Below are 24134 nucleotides of genomic sequence, written 5' to 3' on the forward strand. Positions count from 1 at the left end.
GGTTACCGTGGGTAGATATTAATAAATCAGTTGATACGTGTCAGTTGTTTGATTCAACACCTCCTGTGTATTAAATTTGGCATAGTTGTAAAACATAATGTGGAAGAATACATAGGAATAAAAAATGAAAGTATGTACTATTTTATTGCACAATACCTGCTCTGGAGAGAAAATACCACCAAATTTAAATTCTCCTTGTAAGTTGTGAGATTACAAAATTGTGTTCACATTCTCATGGTGACATTATCGTTATTAGTGAGTTTATGAAATGACTAAGTTCGCAGACTAATGGTAGCATAGCTTTTTAAATTCTAAACTTATTTCAAAAGATTTTTGAAAAGTTATGTTGAAAAAAGAAAACGATATACAATAGAGGTTTTTACGACGGCATTAGTTTAGTTGTGCTATTGTGTTCACATATTATCTACGGAGCGGATCGATCATTTGGGGTTATAGGAGGTCCTTTGACTTTGATTATAAAGAAACGGACTCAGCAAAAAAGCGTTGTACAAAATTCTGTCAGTTTTCGCAGGAACTCAGGTAAGAATCTCAATGAATATCATGCTGGTATCTACAATCTTTATACTGCTTTAAATTCTGCATACTGATTCAAAACAAACAAGTAATTTGGGGATGTATTGTGCGTTTGTTGTCGGAGGAAAATGCACAGTGTGATTAGACAAAGTGCTTTCGCGCCGAAGCGATTATATAACTTCAAAAATGTATGGAGCTAACAATAACTTTCGATAAGTCACGCGATTTTGTAGTTCGCAATGGAATCGCTTCGAAGCGAATGTACTTTGTCTAAACTTGCTGGTCCTGTCTGTTAAAAGTCTGTGTGCGAATGTCTTTGTATTTGTCGCAAATACATAAAATTGCTTGTTCACAAAGGATAAGGTGACTTTTGTAAGTTCGTTGTTACCCAGTCGGACAATATAAAGGGAACATTTCAAATCAATTTATTATACCTCTTTTATATTAAAAATTGATTTTGAAGCATAAATCGTTTCTTCTACGCCTTCGTGGATTATGAAATTGTATTGTAAAGTTATTTAAGTTTTTTTGTAATGGAATCTGAAATTTATACGTTCGATTCATACAAAAATTTTAGTATTCATACTAAAAATATAGTTCTAAAGAGTGGTAGGAATCAGTTATGTGTGTTTATGTAGGGTGTTTTCACTGCCAAAAACTTGTATTAAAATATTTTGCTACACCAGATATTCCGTAGAGAGTAAGAGGCATTTTTAAACTTTTTTAATTCAAGAGAAGGCAAAAGAGCAGCGGATCACTTAATATATATTTTTTATAATATTAGATTTTTTTAATTTACTAATATTTATTGTACCATTACAACTATGATCTAAACTACGACATGGTTTACAACAGTCGGCAGGATTCGAACCCTCGACCTCGTGATCGGAAATCTGTACCCTTAACCATTAGGCTATTGGCGCTTCAAAAATTCATCTGACCATCAACAACTCCAGAGGTACTGTAGATGCGTGTCTGACCTTTTAGGGATGTCACTTTTCTTGCCACTAAGTCTTAATTCTTTAGAAATATTCCTGAGGAGAGAGGATTCATGCAATGTCATCATCATCATCAACCTGCCCTTATTCCTATCGAGGGTCGGCACAGTATGTACTATTGCTCCATACATCTCTATCAGCCGGTATATCTTTCACACAGTCATTCCATACTTTTTTTGGTCTTCCTCTACCCTTGTAGCCATCCACATTCAATCTCATTACTTTTTTGCTTATATCATCATCATCCCTCCGCATAACAAGTCCAAACCACACTAATCTTTTACTCCTCAATTTCTCGATCACTGGCGCTACTTTTAAACTTCCTCTAAAATACAAATTTTTAACTGTATCCTTTCTTGTCACACCACACATCCATCTTAGCATACGCATTTCAGCTACATGCAATCTTCTGCAATGTAGCTTACGGAAATCTCATCGTTGTGTTGAATTTGAGCCAATTCATATTAAATCATGCCATTGTGAGATACAAATTTGATAATTTTTTTATTAAGGGCTGTCAAAAAAATTATAAGTGTGCTTTTTAATTTATTTCAACCCTATTATGGTTGGCTTGAATATTATACGATTCTTACCTTACTTGCTTTGATAAAATTACATCGAAAATGTTCATGATATATGCTTTTTTTGAAGTACGTGTACTTGAGAGTTGCCAAGTCTCTGTTAAGTGAGGTCTGACCTTTTTGAGTATATTGAAGTCATTTCGCATGACGTGAATCAGGAAATATATGGATGGAATGACTTGGTTGATATTCAGTATTTTACTGTAGCACTTATAGATCCTGAGTTTAGATGTACAACTAAAGCTACACTAAGGAACGTTTAGTAGCTCTTTAACTACTCTAAGGATGGCAGTGTTTGTTGTAAAGTTTATTATTATGGTGAACGGTGCGATTAACAGGATTTTCGTGTTTGGTAAAACTGTTTTGCTTGTTCGAAGTCCATGTGGAGCACATTCGTCATCAACGCGTGGATGTCGCGTAGTCACCTCGGATACCTAGAACCTAATGTCACTTACACTAAACTGTTCAATAAGTAAAAAGTGTCAGTTTAATCAGGATCCTACCCTATTTTAGAAGTTAATAGGCCGGACTAGTTGAATTCTAACACATCTTATAGTCTTATCTTACTTCTTACTAATGTTATAAATGCGAATGTTTAAATGGATGTATTGCTATTTATTAGAACGTATCTCCAGAACAGCTCAACGGATGTCGATGAAATTTGGCATAGATGTAGAACATAGCCCGGAAGAACACATAGGCTACTTATTAAGTTTTTTTAAATTTCGCGTGGACAGAGTCACGGGTGACAGCTAGTTCCTTTTAATAACTTTATTGTAAGAATATTCTTGATAATTAACATGTTTGTTGTAGTGGAAGTGGAATCTGTACAAGGTCCGACTGGGGGTCGTGTGGAGTTACCATGTGACGTCAGCCCAGCGCTCGCCGCGGACCGTGTCGGTCTCGTCATCTGGTATAAACAGGGACATGAAACACCTATTTACTCGTAAGTAACGTATTTTTAAGGGCTGTAATATTTTATAAGATACCTTGAAGAGGCACTTCATGTTGATAGGGAAGTTGTAGTGCATTTAGCGCCCTGGGCGTTCGCCTAACTCCGGTACTGATACATATATAGTTCTAAATTATTACTAACATTGTGATGAGAATCACGGTAGGACATTTGTATTATGGGTTTTAGTTACATGTAGAAATAGGGTAAAAACTTAAGCAATGTTTCAATTTCATTTTAACTTACGTATATCATATGATTAATGAAATATAATTATGGAATGGCTACCGAAAATTGCAAGCATTTTTAATAGTACATGTTTAAGACATACTCCTTTATAACCACGTTGACGAACGTAATCAATCACCGGCGTTCAAAGGGTTAAGACACTTTAACTAAACAGTGTCTAAATGATTTTTTGGACAAATACTATGTCTATTAGTAAGTAATAATCTTTTGACCCACGATATTTTTATATAATAGTGTCTAATGTATACTAGCACTAAAAATATAAATATTTAAATTAGAAGTGCGAGTGCTGATTTGTATATATACAATGTTATCACAGAATCCACTTATGACCTTTCAAACCCTCATTACAGTATCCCTTCGCCCCTTGTTTACGCATCTCTTGTCGTATCCGTCTCATCAAAACTATGAAAGACCTTTGTCGTGACACAGGTAGGGGAATGTCTTTTTGACATAAAGGACGTTCACATGACCCGAGATTTTGAGACGCCGATATGCCACACAGAGACATTGTCTGTAAAATTTTAAAGATTACCTGACCGAATACTAGAAGCAAAAGATTTTTTAATTTAATTTTTAATCTAGATAGTGTATCGTATCGTCAAATTGTAACAATTATTTAAAAATGAGAGTATAGTCAAATAAGGATATCTGGCCCGCTTTTAGTTCTGACAGAAAATATATAAAACCTACATGGGCTATGACAATGGCACAAAATTAAAAAAAAAAACATGTCAGCTACAGTACGAAAATATACTTTTTAATATTGACAGGGGGGCGCTAGTGAGCTATCATAATAATAGTTTGATTTATACCCACCGGGTTGGGCATCTTTATCGATGTATAAGTCGCCTTGGCTTTAGTTAGATTTTTTTATAACATTGTACTCTTAAATGTAAGCTTTTCCTTTTTAATATGAGTCTAGCCAATATATAGTAACATTTAATTGTATTTTGTCAGGCTGGACGCAAGAGAAGGAATTTCATCGCAGTGGTCAGATCCGGCAACTCTGGGCAACCGAGCTACATTCAGAACTAACACCACGCCTGCTGTGCTCATGTTGACTAAACTAAGGTACATAGGATATGATATACGTGTTTAGTTAACTATAGTTAGCTTTGTGTTTTTTAATTTATGTTTATTTAAGTAAAAATTATGAAGAACCTAGGATTGTAATTTTTTTTGGTACACTATCGTTGCGTTTTATAAACATTTTAAAAGTTGAAATGACGAAAGGATCAACAGGATTTTAATTTTAAAAGACCAAATAGGTTTAGTCCAAGACCAAGTTTTTAATTGATGATAAATACTAAGATATTATAGGTAAGAGGAACAGAATACTTGACGTATACTAGATGTAATAATATATTCCTATTTGGTTTGTAATTTCAATCAATCAGATTATTAGGATTCTACAGGGAATACCTAATCTGTTACAATGTCTGAAGCATTGTTGCATATGACAGTTGATTTAATTACGTGTATATGTCAAGTATAGAACTAAGGCCCTTCGTACACAAGGTAACGTAAATCTTTGAAATCGAGACTTTAGTTACTACTAACAATGTTATAGAGGTTTATACAAAGCGTGTTGTTGACACTATCTACCATCGTCAAAGACAGTCAAGCAACCTACAGGGTTAGACAAAGTGCATTCGCTTAGAAGCGATTCCATAGCGAGCTTCAAAATTGTATGGAACTGACAATAACTTTCGGTAAGTCACGTGATTGTCGCTCGTTGGTTCTATACGTTTTGAAGTTCGCTATGGAATCGCTTCGAAGCGAATGCATTTTGTCTAACCCCTTGTCAAGGTAGTGAGAAAAGGCGCTGCAGTTATCAAGATAGCGCCGTAAATCTATACAGTTGACATAGTCACTATGTCTGTAGTACGAACAGACGATTTGCGTCGATGATTCAACGTTGTGTCGCGCGAAACGCTATTCTCGTGCTGCGACCAATAGTAGTTTCTACGATTTACGTTTCCTTGTGTAAGAAGGCCCTAAGCAGCATGTAGCATAAATGCAACATATAATATGTCAGCTCGCTTAGTGGAAATCTCACTTTAGACTAATTTGGTTCAAAATGTACGAATGTAATAATTTAATTTAATTTTTGTATTGTGTTTCGATTTTATTATTGTACGTTAAAATACTAGTGACATTGAAAGTGTTAAATTGTGCGACAATATTATTATACCTATAACTAGTATGGTCATAATTTTGCTATGAAGAAAATTAAGGGTCATTTCCACTGACATAATGTAAATATTTTTATTTCTACAGGCCAGAAGACAGCGGCCAGTACAGATGTCGAGTGGACTTCATAAAATCTCCAACAAAGAACACCAGATTGAACCTTACAGTGCTTAGTAGGTACTCTTTGTGGAATATTTTATTAAAATTCTTTGTTAACTTAAGTAGTGAATAAAGTATAGTTTACAACTTTAAGTAGGCATTGGACTATGTTTAAGTCCATCCGTGGCTGTTGTACCTTAGTTGGTAAGCTTTGAATTCAGTACATGTCAAAATAAAAAAAAACAAAACAGTTAAAACACATGGCAAACTTCAGATCGGGTCAATACCGAAAAAAGGTTAAATGTGATTCAAATTTTCCTTTTTAAGGATATCTTTATATTGAATAATTGTAACAAATCTTGTACTTTGCTTTACTAGTTGTGCCCGAGTTTGCGTGAAATATTATCTTCAGGTGGCATTTAAATTGTGTAAGCTTATTATTTCACTCAAACTTAATTGTAATGTAGTTATTTAAACATGCATCGATCGATATTCCTGATCTGTCGATATCAATGCGATATATCGATTTTTTTTTATCCTTATCAGGCACATCCCTAGCGGTTATACGGCGCTTTATAAAGGGCTCGTTACGATACAAAAAGAAAGCTTACGACATTGAGATGTTATCTGGACCGTACTTAATACCCTTTGAATATATTTAATATCATAAATAGATATATTCAAGATGTTTGTGTGGCAAATGTTACATTTGAAGTGACTGGATTTTTGGAGGAATTTTAGTGATGCCTTATACCGTGTAACTTTAAAAATAAAAAATAAAAAACAATATTCACTCAACTCAAAACAATGATTTCATTGATTAAGTATGTTAGTATGTTGGTGGCTCAGGGGTCAAGCACTTGACTTGCAATCTACAGGTCCGGGGTTCGAAACCCGCCTTGTACTAATGTGTTTTTCGATTTCCGATTTACATATGTACATTTATCCAACGTTCTTACGGTGAAGGAAAACGATGATGCAACCTGCACATATCTGAGAAGAAATTCAAAGATATGTGTGAAGTCAACCAACCCGCACTTGGCCAGCGTGGTTAACTTAGGGCCTTAACTTAGGGTTAGCTCCGAGACCCTCGGTGGGGAAGTATAGTGAGCTGATGATGATAAAGTATGTTAGTCCACTTCGCTATATTCTATTTACAAAGTTAAATCTTAATTGGTATTTAACCATGTCTCTTAAGTATTAGAAATCTACACTAAGAGTAGTAACTAATAAACTAGGTTCTTTAAGGAAATTCATAATGTTTCATTTTTCTTTTTGACAGTACCACCTGATAGGCTGATAGTATTGAACGAAAGCAATGATGAAGTCCACGGCAGTATACTAGGACCTTACGACGAGGGAGCTGAAGTGAACCTAACCTGTATAGCAGTCGGAGGTAAGATTTAAATGACATTATACGAGTATTATATAGACTGACAAGGATATCTGACATGGTGGTCATAAGTCAAACTAAATTATGATAGCACACTAGCGCCATCTTGTCAACAATAATCACAACGACCTTTACGTACTGCAACTTATTTATTTAATGCCATTTTCTATGCCCATGTTTAACATTTATTCTCACAGAATCGCAATAACAGCTTTCGTCAGGCCAGAAATCTTTGTTTGACTACAAAATTATCAATTTGAAAAAAATAAAGTGTTGCACATAGGTCTGCAAAATTTTGAATAATAAGAATAAAGAACAAAGCGATCGTTGATTTGAGATTAAAATCTCTGTATAAAACATATCGTCATCACTGTCATTATCTTTGACAAAACAGAGATAACAATATGTTTTAAATGGAGAGTTTGGACTCGAAAACCCACGGTGAATGAGGAGAGAAATGTTTTTTGCGATGTGTGGATGTCAATTCCAATGTGACCTTCGTTGCTTAACTGAAGTAATATTTACGAGTAGGGTGATATTCAATTCGTATCTTATGTTATTATTAGCTATTACCCTCGACTCCGATCGCACGTAGTCCTATGTGTTCTTGCGGACTCTGCATAGATGGCATAGATGCCAAGTTTCAGTGAGATCCATTCAGCCGTTTATATGGAAGAAAGGACTGTTAGGGTTGTCTGGCTAGATTTCTACGAAAATTTCAAGACCAAGATAAGATAGACTCGTTCAGCCGTTCTCGAGTTTTAGCGAGACTAACGAACAGCAATTGAGTTTTATATATATATATAAGATAATAGTAAGTTTTACGTATAACTTAAAGAAAACTAAATCGTTCATCAGTAAAGTTAGCGTTGGTACACGAGTCCAGTCAATTCCAACTTCTAAAACTAATACAAGTTGTGACACGCCCTCTCTTATTCAATCGATATCGCCACTTGTACCATTTCCCACGCCCTGTTCTCACATACGTAAGCAGTTTCAAAGTTCTTACGTTCATGTTACCGAACGTTTGTGAAATTTGTCAGTATACAATCGGTCTAAGTGTATCATGCTGTCGTTTAATGCTTGACCTATTTCTTCCCATTATACCTAGGTGAATTTTTTTGACAAAAATAAAGGCAAATTAAGTCGTTTTTAGTTTTAACTTTAATATTAAATGTAATCTGTGTATAATAACACATTACGCGTAAAGTTGTATAATCTTAAAATATATCTAGACCGATTTTAAATTGTCCAAGTTTACGATCGGTAGGTAACATAAATAATTTTACACATATTTCATGTTTCAAGTATTTTATACACGCAACTTGATAAATAACTTGAAAGTCTTTGAATACATTTCTTGTTTTCCTTTTATGGCATCGCTTTTATTTGTAACAACTTAAAAATTATAGGAAAGTGTATATTTAAGCCATATACAGTGTGTTCTAAAAATATATCCTGCCAGTATTTAAATTATTGGTTTTTCTACAAAATTAATATGTTTATAGCAAAAACTTTGATGCTTAAAGAGCATCGGTGGCTCAAGGGCCCTTGATTTGTTAATCTACAGGTCCTGGGTTTGAATCCCACCACGTACCAATGTTTTTCGATTTTCGATTTACATATGTACATTTATCCGACGTTATTACGATGAAGGAAAACAGCGTGATGACTCCGCATATCTGCGAAGAAATTCAAAGATAAGTGTGAAGTCAACCCGCATTGGGCCAGCGTGGTTGACTATGGCCTAGTCACTTAAATTACGGTAGGCTACGAGCCTATAAGTGGGGACGTAAAATGATGAATGTTTAGTTGTATAGATGGACGTTTGTTTTAAGGTATCTCCGAAGCGGCTTAACGGATCCTGATAAAATTTGGCATAGATGTGGAACATATTCTGCAAGAACACATAGGTTACTTATTAAGTTTTTTTTCGCGTGCACGGTGTCGCGGGCAACAGCTAGTTCACTATAATTTTTTTCTAGTGTTTGCATTATAAAAAATAATTTGTCAAATGTCCGTGGCATAAAGAGCCTCTCGTTATTGGCACATGTGATAAAGGTCGAGGAGAAAATAAAAAAAAAGAACTTTTGATTTGCTTTCGCAATAGTATAAAAGATGAAAAAGAAATGTAAATTAATTGGAATCTCGAATAGAAATACAAACTTTCTATATTAAAAAGCTTTTCTCGTTGATTGAGGTTTCAGAGAAATATATAAAATTTGTCTGAAAAATTGTTTTACAAATACTTTTTTATATTGAAAAAATATGAGTTTTTTTGACGTGTAATTTTTGGTCATTTAGGTATAACCTACTTTATTACCTCTACTTTTTAGGTATTCAAACATAACACAACACACCCTTCAAAAATAAAACATACTAAAATTAAATTAGACTTGATTGTATGAAAAATATTATATTATATAGTAAACCAACTCGCACTGGGCCAGCGTGGTTGACTATGTCCTAATCACCCGTAACATAGGGTAGGCTCCGAGCCCCTCAGTGGTGACGTATAGTAAGCTGATGAAGATGATATGAAAAATAACATTTAAAAAAATCTAAAACAAACAATATCGCATACCAGAGGAATTTCTCTTGCAAAAATACAAAAAACATATTTTATCTGTATCATTCTCTTTGAATAAAGAGAGACAATAATGTATTAATCTGTATTGTCGCAGTGGAAACTCACCTTAAAATAAATCTAATATATGTATGTATATAAAAATTATTTGCTGTTCGTTAGTCTCGCTAAAAACCGAGAAAGGCTGAACGGATTTATCTTGAACGGTCTTGAAATGTTAGTGGAAGTCTAGGGAAGGTATAAAAGGTGAGAAAAATTCTAACAATTGCCGGGAACTAAGTTTATTTTTCATTCCACGTGGACGGAGTCGCGGGCGACAGCTAGTTGTCTAATAAATTTGTCTCTACAGGTCGTCCAATAGCGAGGATATCGTGGTGGAAATCGCACGCTCTATTGGCTAATTCAGAATCCAGAGCATCTGTCTCCTTAACTTTGCATAGACCTGACTTTGGTACGGAGATTACTTGTCAGGTAACCCATTTTTTTTTATTTATAAGGTGTCAAACGAGTATTTGAAGTAATATCATTACCTTGTTACAGGCAGTGACAGATCCCTCGATACCGCCATTATCGCATAGACTATCCATCGATATGAACTGTAAGTATTATTTTGTGTAAATATAAAATAAATGTTGTAACTGCAACTGTCTTACTTTGGGAGGTATAGCAAATGGACTAAAGCAATTCCAGAGTTACGCGGATAGACACTAAAATCCAATTTCCACTTATCGGCTGACCGCACAACTGTAACCTCTTTTGTATAGAATCGCTAGTATTATTTCAATTGACGACAAAAATGAAGCTAAGTTTAGTGGAAATAGATCCTAAGGATAAAAAGGTTCGTGTCTTTATTAATTCATCAATTCTTTACAACAGTGCCACCATTATCTGTGCGCATACAAGGAGGGAAACGACCCTTGGTTGCCGGTCAAACTTCAGAGTTGTCCTGCCAAGTGGTGGGGGCTAGACCCAAACCGGTAATAACTTGGTGGAAGGGAGGCACTAAGTTAAACACTGTTAGGGATACTGTGAGTAATAAATATTTTTTAATAATAAATTAAAAAAAATATAGTAAGAAAAAAAATAATCTCTCGCATGGCTTTGAAATACGTTGTGAAGGTACAGGGTGGTTAAGAAGAGGTTTTTTTATTTATTAAAAAGATACATTAAGCTTTTGTGGTTAATTATTGAAAGTATAAAAGAAAAGAATGTTAGTAGGAAAATAAATGTGATAAAATGTGAATTTTTCGCACCAACTTTAGAAATGATTTTGCTATATATTTTTTTAATGTAAGAAATAACTTTAGGGTTATTTTATAACTGTAAATGTGATGTAATAATCCCAATGGTTAGATAAATAATTTTTATGTATTGTAACTAGACTTGGCGTTAGGCCAAAATCTAGGTATTTGGAACGACACGTAAAATACGAAAGAATGTCGTAGTTGAGTGGGTCAAAGTGATTTTTCGTAATAAGTTTTGTATTATTTTTCAACTTAAAACATTTTTAATATTCAATTTACATTTTTAAAATGACTGACTATTCAATTTTTTAGACATCAATGGACGGTAACATTACGGTAAGCGTACTTACCTTTGTCCCGGCGATCGAGGATGCAGGTAGAGTGTTGTCTTGTAGAGCAACTCAGCCTGCAGTGTCACACACAACACGGGAGGATGGCTGGAAGTTAGAAATACAACGTAAGTTAAAAATCATACTAATATTATAAATGCGAACGTTTAGATAGATAGATGGATGTTTGTTAGATCGTATCGTCTGAACGGCTTAACGGATCTTGATGAAATTTGGCACAGATGTCAAACATAGTCTGGAAGAAAACATTAGCTACTATTTTTTTTTAATTAAGCGTGGACTGAGTCGTGGCATCAGCTAGAACACTTTGTAAAGATGACAGTTATTTAGTTTTTCACACACACAGTGAAGACAGGCGTGAAGTGGAAGCAATTCCGCGTTTCGTCTGATGAGTGTGCGTCCCGGAGGCCTAATTTAGTCCTCTTTCCCTCCCCACCCTTTTTCTTATAAGGACAGTATGAGAGGTGGAAGTGGACTTTCCGGATGAGAGGATGCATGTAAAGGGAAAATATTATTTTTCTGTGCATCCTCTCCTCCGTTGATTAAAGGCAGGCAACGCATATGCAATTGCGTATGTCTACGGGCAACGATCACTTCGCTATTTCAGCGATTTCAGGTGGTCGCTCGCTCGTTTGCCATCTTGTATTATAAAAAAAACAGTTGGTTCACACAAAAAATAAACAAACATTAATTGGGTCAAAGTATAACTAAATATATGAATACTAATTTATGTAAGAGTTTTAATTTAAAAAAGCCGAGCATAATGTTCATTATTAGATCGTCTGTTCTTAGTCAAGATAAGCTGAATTGCCAATTTTACAGATATTAAGGTTAGTCGGTCCGCTGGGATCTGACTTTTAATCGGTTATTTAATGCGCTAGAATAGATACTAAATTAGAAAATGTATTTAGGATAATGAATGTTAAATTAGGTTTGGAAAGTCTAGTTTTACGCGTATTTATGTAACAGACACAGAAAAATGTTTCAAAATAGTTTTAACATTAATCTTACTGATATTATAAATGCGAGAGTTTAGATGGATGGATGTTTCAAGGTATCTTCAGAACGGCTAAACTGATCTGGATAAAATTTGGCATACATATAGAACATAGTCTGGAAGAACACATAGGCTACTAGTTATATGTTTTTTTTTAAATTCTGCGCGGATGGAGTCGAGGGCGACAGTTAGTAATATAATTTTGATAAAACAAAAAAGTGGGATGAAAGTATTTATAATAATCAGCTAATTTCGGCTCTGTTAATTCCCTGATAAAAATAATTTATTTTTTTAAATATTCGTTTATTACAATGTATAATTGGTTACAGATTTACCCGTTGTTACTTTGAAGTTTGGAGCAAATATTGATGCGAACAAAGTAATAGAAGGATCGGATATTTATTTGGATTGTAGAGTTCGAGCTAATCCGTGGTACAGCAATGTGCATTTTACTCGTAACGTAAGTATTTTGTTTCTCAAGGGGGTTACCGTTTACATTTAGCCTGAAGTAAAATAGCCTACAAAAGTCGTATAACAAAAATACAATCGTGAATTTTTGCTTGCTAATATGTGTAGTTTTGTTAGGATGTTTTTTAAACCTACGTGAATACGTTATTTCCTGTGAGGTATAACGTAAGTATAGGTAACGTATAGGCTGAAATCTATCTTCTAACTAATATTATAAATGCGAATGTCTAGATGAAATTTGGCATAAATATAGAACATAGTCTGGAAGAACACGTAGGCTACTTATAATTTTTTTTAAATGCGCGCGAAATTTAGGTGTCATTCGATTCCTACTCATTTCCGTAGTATCAAACATTTTGTTTGACAATCAAGTCAATCGGATTCATTTTTTTTAATAAAAAACTGCTAACTTAATGCAGACCTAAATAGTGTATAAATCTTCAGTAATAAATGTTTCTCTATTGTTTTTTTTTTAATATCTAAACTTATATTGTATCCAATATATTAGATATCTTTTTGTTTGTCCCTAGGGTTTAACAGTGAAGGCTGGACCAGGTGTACTGCTAGCTAACCAGAGCCTTGTGTTACAACATGTTTCGCGGCAAGCGGCTGGAGCTTACGTGTGTGCGGCAACTAATGCTCTAGGGGACGGAATGAGTACACCCTTATTGTTGGATGTGAAATGTGAGTTAGTCAAAATTTATTATCATCTCTTTAAGTACAAAAAGTTTTGAAGCAAATGTTTTTAGTGTCTTGAAACAAAGTTACAGCTTTAGTGACTCAGGGGTTAAGCACTTGACTTGCAATCTACAGGTCCTGGGTTCGAATCCCGCTGTGTACCGATGTTTTTCGATTTCCGATTTGAATATGTTCATTTAGCCAATGTTCTGACGGTGAAGGGAAACATCGTAATGCTGCATATATCTGACAAAAAATTCAAAGATATGTATGAAGTCAACCAGCACTGGGCCAGCGTGGTTGACTATGGCCTAGATGCTACTTAGGGTAGGCTCTGAGCCCCTCAGTGGGAACGTCTAGTGAGCTGGTGATGAACAAAGATATGTTTTTTTTTAAATTTAATCTTGTCAATCAATCTCTTGCCAGTTTCTCAGTTTTAATGACAGTTTGTTATTGATAGAAATATTTTCACCAGACGCGCCGAGCTGCAAATCAGAGCAGACGATCAATATACGAGCGGCGAGGGGGGAGGTGCTCGAGATACAATGCGATGTCGACTCTAATCCTAAAGTAAGAGAGTATATTATTGCGTGTACAATCTTCAGTGGTTGTTTATTCGATTTTCGTAATTTAATATATATTTCATAAATTATTTTAGTGAAAGAAAGAATAAGATTTGAATTGAAAATGTTTTTAAATAGGTGATTTCTATTGCGCGAATCGGTCTACAGATGAATCGGCCCTATGGGAATTATTTTCAAAGACTAAATGATTCTATGGATTCAACATTAAATAAAATATTTTTGAACTGTAAACCGATCGTTTTTAGATAGGCGCAAAGAATTGGGGCACTATTTATTTGTATAACCTATATTCTTTCGAAATGTTTCATTTTCATATTCATACATAATTATTTCAAAGCAAATTACTCTACCTTATAAGGCAGACAAAGGAGGTAATATTGCAAAACAGAATCGACTTAAAATAATATTGCGCTGTAGAATTTTGGCACGAAATAGAGAATTATTAATTACGTAGTCCATTTGAATAAATAAAAAGGATTACATTGCCTGATATAGAACAAAAAGTTTGCAAATCTAAAGTCAGTTGATATTATGAAACTATTTTTTGAATCTAAGGAGTCAATCGGCCCAATGGGAAAAAACCCATTGATTCCATTGACGAGATATCCGTTGGGCCTTACGAGAATTTTTTCCATCGCTTCAGTTGATTCTATAAAATATTTTTTTGATTCTGTAGAGTCAATCGGCCCAATAGTACAAAAATCCTATCGCTCGGTTATCCGAGCGGCTCAACAAGGATTCTTTCCCATCGCACAATTGATTCAATGAAATTATTTTCTGATTCTATACGGTCAATCGGCCTAATAGGACAAAAAAATCCCATTGATCCGATTGATCGGTAAGTCTATCGGCCCAACGGGAAACATGCAATAAAATTACTTTCTAGATTAGCATATGTAACATATGGTTGAGGAAAAGTGACAAAAATTACGTTACCACGTAAGTAGAGATAAAGATATGATGAATGATCGGAAAAATGATATAATAATAGTCTATGTAGTGCGGGTAAGGAATAAGGAAGATTGAGTACGGATAGAGACGACGATCTAACCTCGTAGTGATGGATTGGCGAAGGGAAACTATTTGTAAGCTTTTGTTTACAATATTTTAAAATAAGGTCTTTTAAAATTTCTTACAATACAGTTTTAGTGGTGACATAAATTACAGGTCATGAAATTAAATAATAACATAGTATATCTTAATAAGGAGCGTCGGTGGCTCAGTGGTCAAGCACTTGACATGCAATCTGCAAGTCCTGGGTTCGAATCCCGCCATTTACCAATGTGTTTTTCGATTTCCGATTTACATATGTACAATTATCCGACGTTCTTACGGTGAAGGGAAACATCGTGATGCAACCAGCACGTATCTGAGAAGTAATTCAAAGATATGTGTGAAGTCAACCAACCCGCACTTGGCCAGCGTGGTTGACTATGGCCTAATCACCCTTAACTTAGGATTGGCTCAGAGCCCCTCGGTGGGGACGTATAGTGAGCTGATGATGATCTTAATAATATTATAAATGCCAAAGTTTGGATGGTTGTTTGTTTGAAGGTATCTTTGGAACAGCTCGACTGATTTTAATGAAATTTCGCACAGATGTGGAACATAGTTTGGAAGAACACCTAGGCTACTTATTACGTTTCTAAAATTCCTCGCGGTAAGAGTCGCGCATAACGAAAGTAATTTTATCTACCAATTAATTTGGTTAAAGAAAGATGGATACACAAATTGAATTCAGTCAAAAAAATCCTCAAAGCTATATAGCTTTCTGGATAAGACATGATTTTATTTTGTTTTTTAAATGACGCGAGGTTACCGATGTGATGTGGTCCGTTAGGCGGTTGTAGACAAGCTCTATGACGTGCGGAGACTTTCGTATTACAGCTATGTTTTTTAAATTCACTGTAAGGTTATATTATTTGGAAAATATAATATGTTTTGCATTATATAGTACGTTTCGCGTTCGCAATAATGTTCATGGATACGCGTCATATTGTGACGGCATAGCTATGAAATCAAAAAACATGTGAGGAACGCAGACATTTTTAAAATAAAATTCATTTCTCATCTCGATTTTCCATGTGATAAAATAATATCAGTTTAACATAAAAGGTTGAATTTAAAAATATTTTTCTTTTTTTTTATTTAATTAATATGTTTCTTAATAGGTGCCAGTAACATATCAATGGTGGTTCAACAGTACTACACATAGCCGACGAGAATTGAAAACTTCAACACAAGTACAGAAAGGAGGTGAGTAAATGTGTATTGAAACTTTTCACTTTTTTCTTCTGTAAAATCTGTTATCTCTGTTTTATTCATAGGGAATGACAAGGATGGTATATTATTGGACAGTCAGAGACGTTTATATACTCATTTTGGTGAAATATTTGACACATACACAATTCAATAAACACTTTTCTACTGCAGTGACACTAGCTTTTATACATATTGTTGTTTCTGTTACGTCAAAAGAAATGATAGAGACGACAATATAATAGTCACGGAAGTTCTTGGATTATACTGATAGTTCGCTGTACAGTCAGCTGCATAAATGTATGATTCACAAAGCCTTAGAAACTTGTAGTCAAAAAATATGTTCGCACATATCCATCCTTAGACTTCTAATTATTTTTATTTTATTTATAAATGAATTAAAAGAAATTAATTATGAATACTTGATATTGGTGAAGTGCTTACGTATTTTTAAAACCGAATGCGTTTACAAGTTTCTGAAGTTTATATGTTTACATTTATGCAGTTGACTGTACAATATTGGGATCCTAATTGGGAAGAGAATTTAATTCTTTAACTGTACGTTTTTTAAAAATATTCATAAAGATTTTATGTTATATAGTTTATTTAATTAACAGTTACGTGATATCTTTGCTTTAAGTTTCTTTCACGGAAAATATTACATTTAGCAGTTGTACTGCCTTCAACTGTTATGTAACTCACTGCAGTGACCCCAATACATGTATCACGTAAAAAAGTCAATGCCTCACAACTTGATAAAGATACTCTTTCCTTATGTAGATAACTTACGAATATATACTATTGCATATTATTTCTGATTATATTATTTGGGATGTCTAAAATAAGTTATTCTGTTAGGTCCAAAATAACTTAGGATATGTTTATGAAAGAGCTTTCTTTTTATTATAATATTTCTGTTAATTTATAGAGGTTGTTTATGAAAGATATAATTAAAAAAACTTAATATACAGTCAAACTTGTATAAGCAAGAGTTTAAGGGACCGCTATATTTTTTTGCTCTAAAGATTCTCTCTAACCCTAGTTACTCACTAATCCAGGTTTGCCTGTATTATATTCCTTAAAGTTATAAAGAATTTAGACATCTCTTGAGTCTTCTATGTTACTTATAGCTAGTGAAAACCGACTCTTATCGTGTATTTAAATACTTTTATTTCTTTATTTTAATTCTAATTAAGCATTGGTTTTTTTTCTACCAGGTACATATTCGTATACGATAAATTCGTCGTCGGATTATGGTTGGTTGCAATGCCTTGCATCTAATACGGTTGGATCACAGACAAAACCATGTGTTTATCATATACTACCAGCAGGTAACATGTTTTAAAAATAATAGTACTAATAGATTTACAAGAGTAATAAATTATTTAGAAAAAGAAGCCAATCAGGCTTTTTTCCCTCTTTTTTGACTACGAATATATCTTTGAATTTTCTCAGATATGTGCAGGTATCCCGATGTTTTCCTTCACCGTAAGAAAGTAAGATAAATGTACATATGTAAATCTAAAATCATAAAACTCATTACGTGTTGGGATTCGAACTCAGGTCAAATCAATGATTAACCCCTGAGCCACCGACGCGTACAAAATATTTGATGGAATGCATTTCGTATTTCTACGAGGATTTGACCTACATATGAACATCTCAATCGATAAATAACATACGAATGTTACTTTAAACGTATTTCAGATTTCTTTGGAAATGTTTTAGACATGACAAATGTTTTCCGTTCTAAATTATATTGATTGTTTGTAGAGAGGCCGAGTACAGTGAGGCATTGCGATGTTAAAAATATTACTTATGACTCCCTAATAATAACCTGCGCGCCCGGACATGACGGCGGATTGCGACAGACTTTTGTTTTAGAGGTAAGTTACCCATCGTTTGTGAACATTGATATTTAGCAATTGGTCTAGAAAATAAAATAAATATTGACAATTATTCATTTAAATCGTGTTATTTTTATTTGTTAAAAATATAGTTTGATAATTTGAGATATAAAAAAATAAATGTAATTTAAAATTTGCATTAATATGATCTCTAACATGCCTTAGAGTGGATAAATATGAGAAATTTACACTAAGGGAACTGCTAAAGTAAGTTACTCAAGTTACAGTTGCTCACTCTGTGTACGATAGTTAGTATTATTACCACTAAAAAATAACGATATTTTGTATACAACTGAATTCCAATAACGTCGAATTTAAAACTTCGAAATTGCTTAACTTTGGTTTACCTTGTATTCTATACATGAATACACTCCATATAACGTCAGACACACTCTATATAACGTCGACAATTATTAACCAATAATTTTAAATTACAAGTTGGTGAAATCAACAAAAAATCTCGATTTTATGTTTTAACATAATCATATGTTAATAATAACTTTATTTTAGGTGTTCGATAAAGCAACAGGTGTATTATTACGCAATATAAGTAACGAGGAATCAAATTTCGAAGTCCCAGGTTTGAGTTCCACTGAGATATCAATTGCTATACGTTCGTATAATGCGAAAGGTTCAAGTGACGCGTTTACTTTGACTTGTAGTCTCCTACAGTACCCGGAACGGAGAACAGGTTGGTTATCTTACTAATCATACTAGTATTATAAATGCGAAAGTTTAGATGGATGTATGGATAGAAGGTATCTCCAGAACAGCTTTACGGATTTTGATGAAATTTGGTATAGATGTAGAACTTAGTCTGAAAGAAACATACGTTATTTATTAAGATTTTTTATTTCCGCCCGGAGGTTCATGGGCGACAGCTTGTTTATAATAAACTAGCTGTCGCCCGCGACTCCGTCCGCGTGGATATAAAAAACTTAATTAGTGTAGCCCACCCATCCATCCACATCACATCATTCTAAACATTCGCATAAATTCGAAAACAATGAATAAATAGTATCCTACGTCTATTTTCTGGCTCTAAGCTACCTCCTCACCAAATTTCAGCCATATTGGTAAAGCCGTTCTTGAGTTATAAATAGTGTAATTAACACGACTTTCTTTTATATATATAGAAGTCGGTAAATTGGTAAAATAAAAATGTGTTAAATGTTTTTTTTAAAGTGATAATTGGGTGTGTTTAAAGGTCAAGTTCCAGTGAAGGTTGAGTTGACGACTCTGCTAATAACAGTTTTGATAGCTGTGGCAATTATAACAATAATGGCGACCCTATCTGCTGCTGTCTGTTATTGTAAATACTGCAATCAAAGAGAAGGTAAGATAACTTGTTAGTGGACGTTTTTATGGAGTTCAATTTTATTTTTTAATAATTGGACAGTTGTGGTCATCTGCTTTTTATTACGTATGAGTTTCTATTTGCGGTTTGTTTGTGTCGTTAAAACTCGAGAACGGCTGAACGGATTTATCTTATCTTAATATTTAAATGTTGGTGTAGGTCTAGGGAAGGTTTAAAAGGTGAGAAATATTCGAATAATTGCTGGGAACTATAATAATTTTTTTTTTCATATTGACGGGCGACAGCTAGTGTCGTTATAAAATTCTGTTTTAAAACTTAACTGCCATTTAGGTAGGTTTTTCGTAATTGGTGTCGAATCACTAATAGCCTAATGGTTAAGTGTACGGATTTCCGATCAGATGGTGAGGTCGAGAGTTCGAATCCCACATCACGACTATTGTTGTAAACTCATAAGAAAAGTCTAGAGTTTAGTTGCAATGGTACATTAAATATTAACGAAAATCTGCTAATATTAAAAAAAATATTGAAGAGAAAATGGTAATAGTCTTTGTCTACTTCAGTATTAAACGTTTATAAATAATTTAAATGACTGCTATTGACTCTGCTAACATTCTTTTGGTATGTTTTGTTATACTCAATTAAGCATTGTTTATGATCTATTGAGGTTTTAAAATAACTACAATATTGTTTCTTGTTAGGTACAGAACATGGAAAGAAGAACAAAAGAACTCGCGAGGAAAGTTCAGATGTTTTACTGACGAGTGAAAAGAAAACTGAAAGTGCTGATAGTCTAGGTAAGACTACAAATTAGTATTATATATAATACAATTATACATATATACAAATAATACCAAATAAATTAATAAAAAAAATCTTGATTTGCAAGATTTTAAAGTAGATTAGATTTGTGTTCACAATTGAGAAGAGATGTAGTTAACCTTTTCGCAGCCAGAAATCAGAACAGATGTGTTTTGTAAGCCAATATTTTTTTGAGATTTTAAAATAAAAACATGCTTTAGTTAACCTTTTTTATTGTTTATATATTTCAGTAAACTTTTAAGTTTGATAATTAAATTTAGCAAAATATATTGATTATTATGTTATTTCATGTTCTTGGTCTTTTATATAAGACGATGGCCTACACAGCTTGTTTTGTATAGAAGACTATGGCCTCGAAAGGGTTAAAGATTAATTTAGGTATTGGCTTTATTACCTTTTTTACAGATAAAAATCCCGATATAATACCATTAAACACCAAATTAAGTGACAGTTGTTCAAATAAATCGTCAGCCACAGATTATAGTTCCGTCAGACCCTTAATATCGACAACCAACTTAGAAGAATTCGAAGTACCAACCCGTTTCAGTGGCCAACATCCGATGTCTTACCAATTCGAACACCCATTAAAATATAGAGTACCAAACTTCCAACCAAACTTGGCACCAATGCCAAACATTGGAACAAATGTTTATAGACACCATCATAATGTGTATGAAGATTGGTTGAGATATAAAAACGCGTTACCTTTAGATAGTAGTCATTTGGTAAGTTATTTATTTACAGTATTAAACAACAATTAAATAAGTGTAAGTTTGTTTTTATATCATCAAGCATCATCAGCAAACGAGCGAGCGGCCATCTAAAATCACTAAATTAGCATTTCGTCTGATGAGTGTGGTACCGCGGAGGCCTAATTTTAGTCTCATTTTTCTTCCTACTATTTTTTATAAGTGAAGGATGAGAAGTGGAAGTGGATTTTCCGGATGAGGAGATGCTCGGGGAGGGAAAATATTATTTTACTTTGCACCCCCTCCTCCGTCGATTAAAGGTAGGCAACGCATCTGCAATTGCGTATGTCTATGGGCAACGGTCACTACACTATTTCAGCGATTTCAGGTGGCCGCTTGCTCGTTTGCCACCTTATGATAAAAAAAAACCAATGTGATGCAATCTGCACATATATACGAAAAAAATGTTAAGTCAATCCGCAATTTGCCAGGTTGACGAAGGTCTAGTCACATTGTGATTCGTGTCCCTCTGTGGTCACTTCTTTGACTGACTGTTTTTTTCAGTTACCATTGGAACAATTACGACCACCAGACGAGTATTTACCTCCACCTGTGCTCAGCGATCTCTATCGGAATCCAATACCACAATACCCACAGGGAACCCATTTCCAAGAATTAGACCATGGATATCACAATGATAATAGACAAATGTCAAGTCAAATTAACTCTGAATCGCCTTCAGTACGTGTACATTCAGAAAATAATAGCGCGTATTTTAATAAGTTTGGTACAACTAGTACATTGCCTAGATTGAAAGGTATGTATGTTTTATATATTTTATTTATATAGCGGACCCGACAGACGTTGTCCTGTCTACACGTCTTTAATTCGAATATTATTTAAAATTTGACACTGCGATGGTAGTGCCGTCTGTCGGATCCAATGTAAAACATTCCAAAATCAACAACTACTAATAAATTAAAAATTAATTAAAAAAACATTGTCCAGCGGACAAAATTGTGAATCTAAACCATTCCCAGGTCCCCTTGAACACACACAAAAAATTTCATCAAAATCGGTCCAGTCGTTTGAGAGAAGTTCAGTGACATACACACGCACAGAAGAATTATATATATAAAGATAACCAGGGTACAATATACATAATGAAGTGTCTATAAACTCTTCTCTATAAAATTTGGTTCTGCACTGTGGAATGTAACAGTGATAAATTTAGATTTTTTTTTACAGCAAATTAGTGAGATAGCTCGTACTGTCATATACAGGGTGCACATATGCGTTATAATTTTATTAGAATTTTTTATGTTTATGATATAAAACATACATACAAAGATCAGTTTAATCTATTTTATATAAGTACGGGTTTTTATATACTGAATAAGCTAGCACTAGAACACGATCCTACTTACATATACTACCAATTTTTTTAATTTTGTCTTTCTCCGTCCGAAAGGCGCGTTTGTTTCGGTTAATCCAGACCGATTGACGGGGCAAATTATAGGCAACTTTTTAAAGTTTTGCGCTGATGAAATCGCTTGTGAATAATTAAAATAAACATATCGAAGAATAAAACAAAATATAACACTAATAATCTATGTAATACATTTTAATATACTAAAGAGTAAGCACTATTATGTCTTTGTGACGTCAATTCCTACTTATAATTATTACGTTTTCAGTGATGCCAACCAACCTTCCAAAGGAGAAAATAGAAGCACCAAAATCTACAGAGACTGAAATGAATAGTCGAGAAAATTAAGAATTTATTATGATAAATATATCAGCAATAGAAAGATTAAATTTCCACTAAGCTACGCGCCGCGCGACTCTGACCGTATGTGCGTTTCCACTGGCGCTGGATTCGTGCGATTAAAATAACGTAAAATTGTAAATATGTTTATTTATAAGAAATAATTAAATTTAATATCTGTTGTGTATAATAAATATTAATTAAAATATTGAATTTTTATATTAATTATGTTGTTTTATTTTTTATTATCTAAAATAACAAAGCATTAGTTTTACACCTTACATCTTACTAATATTAAAAATTCGAATGTTTAGATGGATGTTTGTTTGAAGATATCTCCAAAACGGGTGAACGGATCTCAATGAGATTTGACATGGATGTAGAACATAGTCTGGAATAACAAATGGGCTTTCGGACGGATTCGCAGGTGACATCTAGTTTCCAATAAATGTACTAACTAACAAGAAGCAGATGTACATAAAAATACTACTCTGCTTCCGCTGGTTTCATGTGCGTCGTTATCCGCTCTGCCCGTAGCGCCGCTACCTTCCATCGTTTTCATGTTGCAGCCTGATAAATACTTGATATTATTATATTATTGAAAATATACACTTCAAAACACTATTCCGTTCCATTAAGTGCGTCCTTAGCCTAACGTCTGCTATTTTTGCAATCGCGCCAGTGGAAATAGTATAAATATTTATCATAGAAATAATAGTCGCATGCGGTTAGGCGCACGATTGAAGATTTGGTTATTTTCAATTTAACTAATCGTATTATACATATAAAGTACGAATTGGTAGAAATTATATAAATTAAAATTATTATTAATTCTAGTTGTGGCATTGTTAACCGCAATTGTTATATTTCGGTGCCCCTTGCTCTATAATCTAACACACAAATTGGTTTCATTTGCCTCATTGTTTGAAGAGGTATAATTGTTTTGGTCGTGTTCAATTAAATTTATAACTATGTCAACGTTCCAAATAGTTAAACATTATTTGAACCATGTTTTTGTGTCGATTATATTGTAAAATTTAAGTTATAAATTATTTAGATATAAGAACCACAGAAGATATTTAATCAAATTAAATTATAATAACTCACTAGTGTCACTGTAAATCAAAAAGTGTCATGAGATTATTTTCGTAAGTAACTGTCATGACATGGTTTTCTCTTATGTCACTAACTGTCCGTACGGTATAAAAAAACTTAATTAGTCCATATGTATATATTCCTTCAGACTATGTTCTACATCTATACCAAATTTCAGCGAGATCCATCCAACCATTCTGAAGATAACTTCTAACAAACATCCATCAAATTTTCTCGTTTATTATGTTATACATATTTTCTGACAGAACAACGCCTCTCTCATGTTTATATATACACTATGATACTAAAATACTTGCGCAGTAACTTAGACGAAGTAGGGTCGGGTCACTAGTTAACCGGATAAGGAAG

The 24134-nt window shown here is 33.7% G+C and overlaps 1 protein-coding gene across 2 annotated transcripts in view; it reads left to right on the forward strand.

Annotated features, from left to right (window-relative positions):
• LOC106125849 (nephrin-like) overlaps window positions 1–22789 on the forward strand; it is a 44982-nt gene extending 22193 nt beyond the window's left edge. The window contains exons 3-22 of one of the 2 annotated variants that reach the window (XM_013323258.1): window positions 2927–3059; window positions 4275–4388; window positions 5598–5683; window positions 6892–7005; window positions 9939–10060; window positions 10130–10187; window positions 10466–10617; window positions 11146–11290; window positions 12510–12640; window positions 13179–13332; window positions 13802–13896; window positions 16082–16166; window positions 17387–17500; window positions 17943–18055; window positions 18587–18767; window positions 19284–19412; window positions 20093–20188; window positions 20619–20938; window positions 21467–21719; window positions 22600–22789. In XM_013323258.1, the coding sequence (XP_013178712.1) occupies window positions 2927–3059; window positions 4275–4388; window positions 5598–5683; window positions 6892–7005; window positions 9939–10060; window positions 10130–10187; window positions 10466–10617; window positions 11146–11290; window positions 12510–12640; window positions 13179–13332; window positions 13802–13896; window positions 16082–16166; window positions 17387–17500; window positions 17943–18055; window positions 18587–18767; window positions 19284–19412; window positions 20093–20188; window positions 20619–20938; window positions 21467–21719; window positions 22600–22679 (2675 nt within the window). In that variant the 3' untranslated portion in view covers window positions 22680–22789. The remainder of the gene's footprint in view (window positions 1–2926; window positions 3060–4274; window positions 4389–5597; window positions 5684–6891; window positions 7006–9938; window positions 10061–10129; window positions 10188–10465; window positions 10618–11145; window positions 11291–12509; window positions 12641–13178; window positions 13333–13801; window positions 13897–16081; window positions 16167–17386; window positions 17501–17942; window positions 18056–18586; window positions 18768–19283; window positions 19413–20092; window positions 20189–20618; window positions 20939–21466; window positions 21720–22599) is intronic. The other variant, XM_013323259.1, reaches the window with a different exon arrangement.
• Window positions 22790–24134: the final 1345 nt, after the last annotated feature.

This window comes from Papilio xuthus, unplaced genomic scaffold, assembly GCF_000836235.2.
Source record: "Papilio xuthus unplaced genomic scaffold, Pxut_1.1 DF825783.1, whole genome shotgun sequence".
Classification (NCBI taxonomy): Eukaryota; Metazoa; Arthropoda; class Insecta; order Lepidoptera; family Papilionidae; genus Papilio; species Papilio xuthus.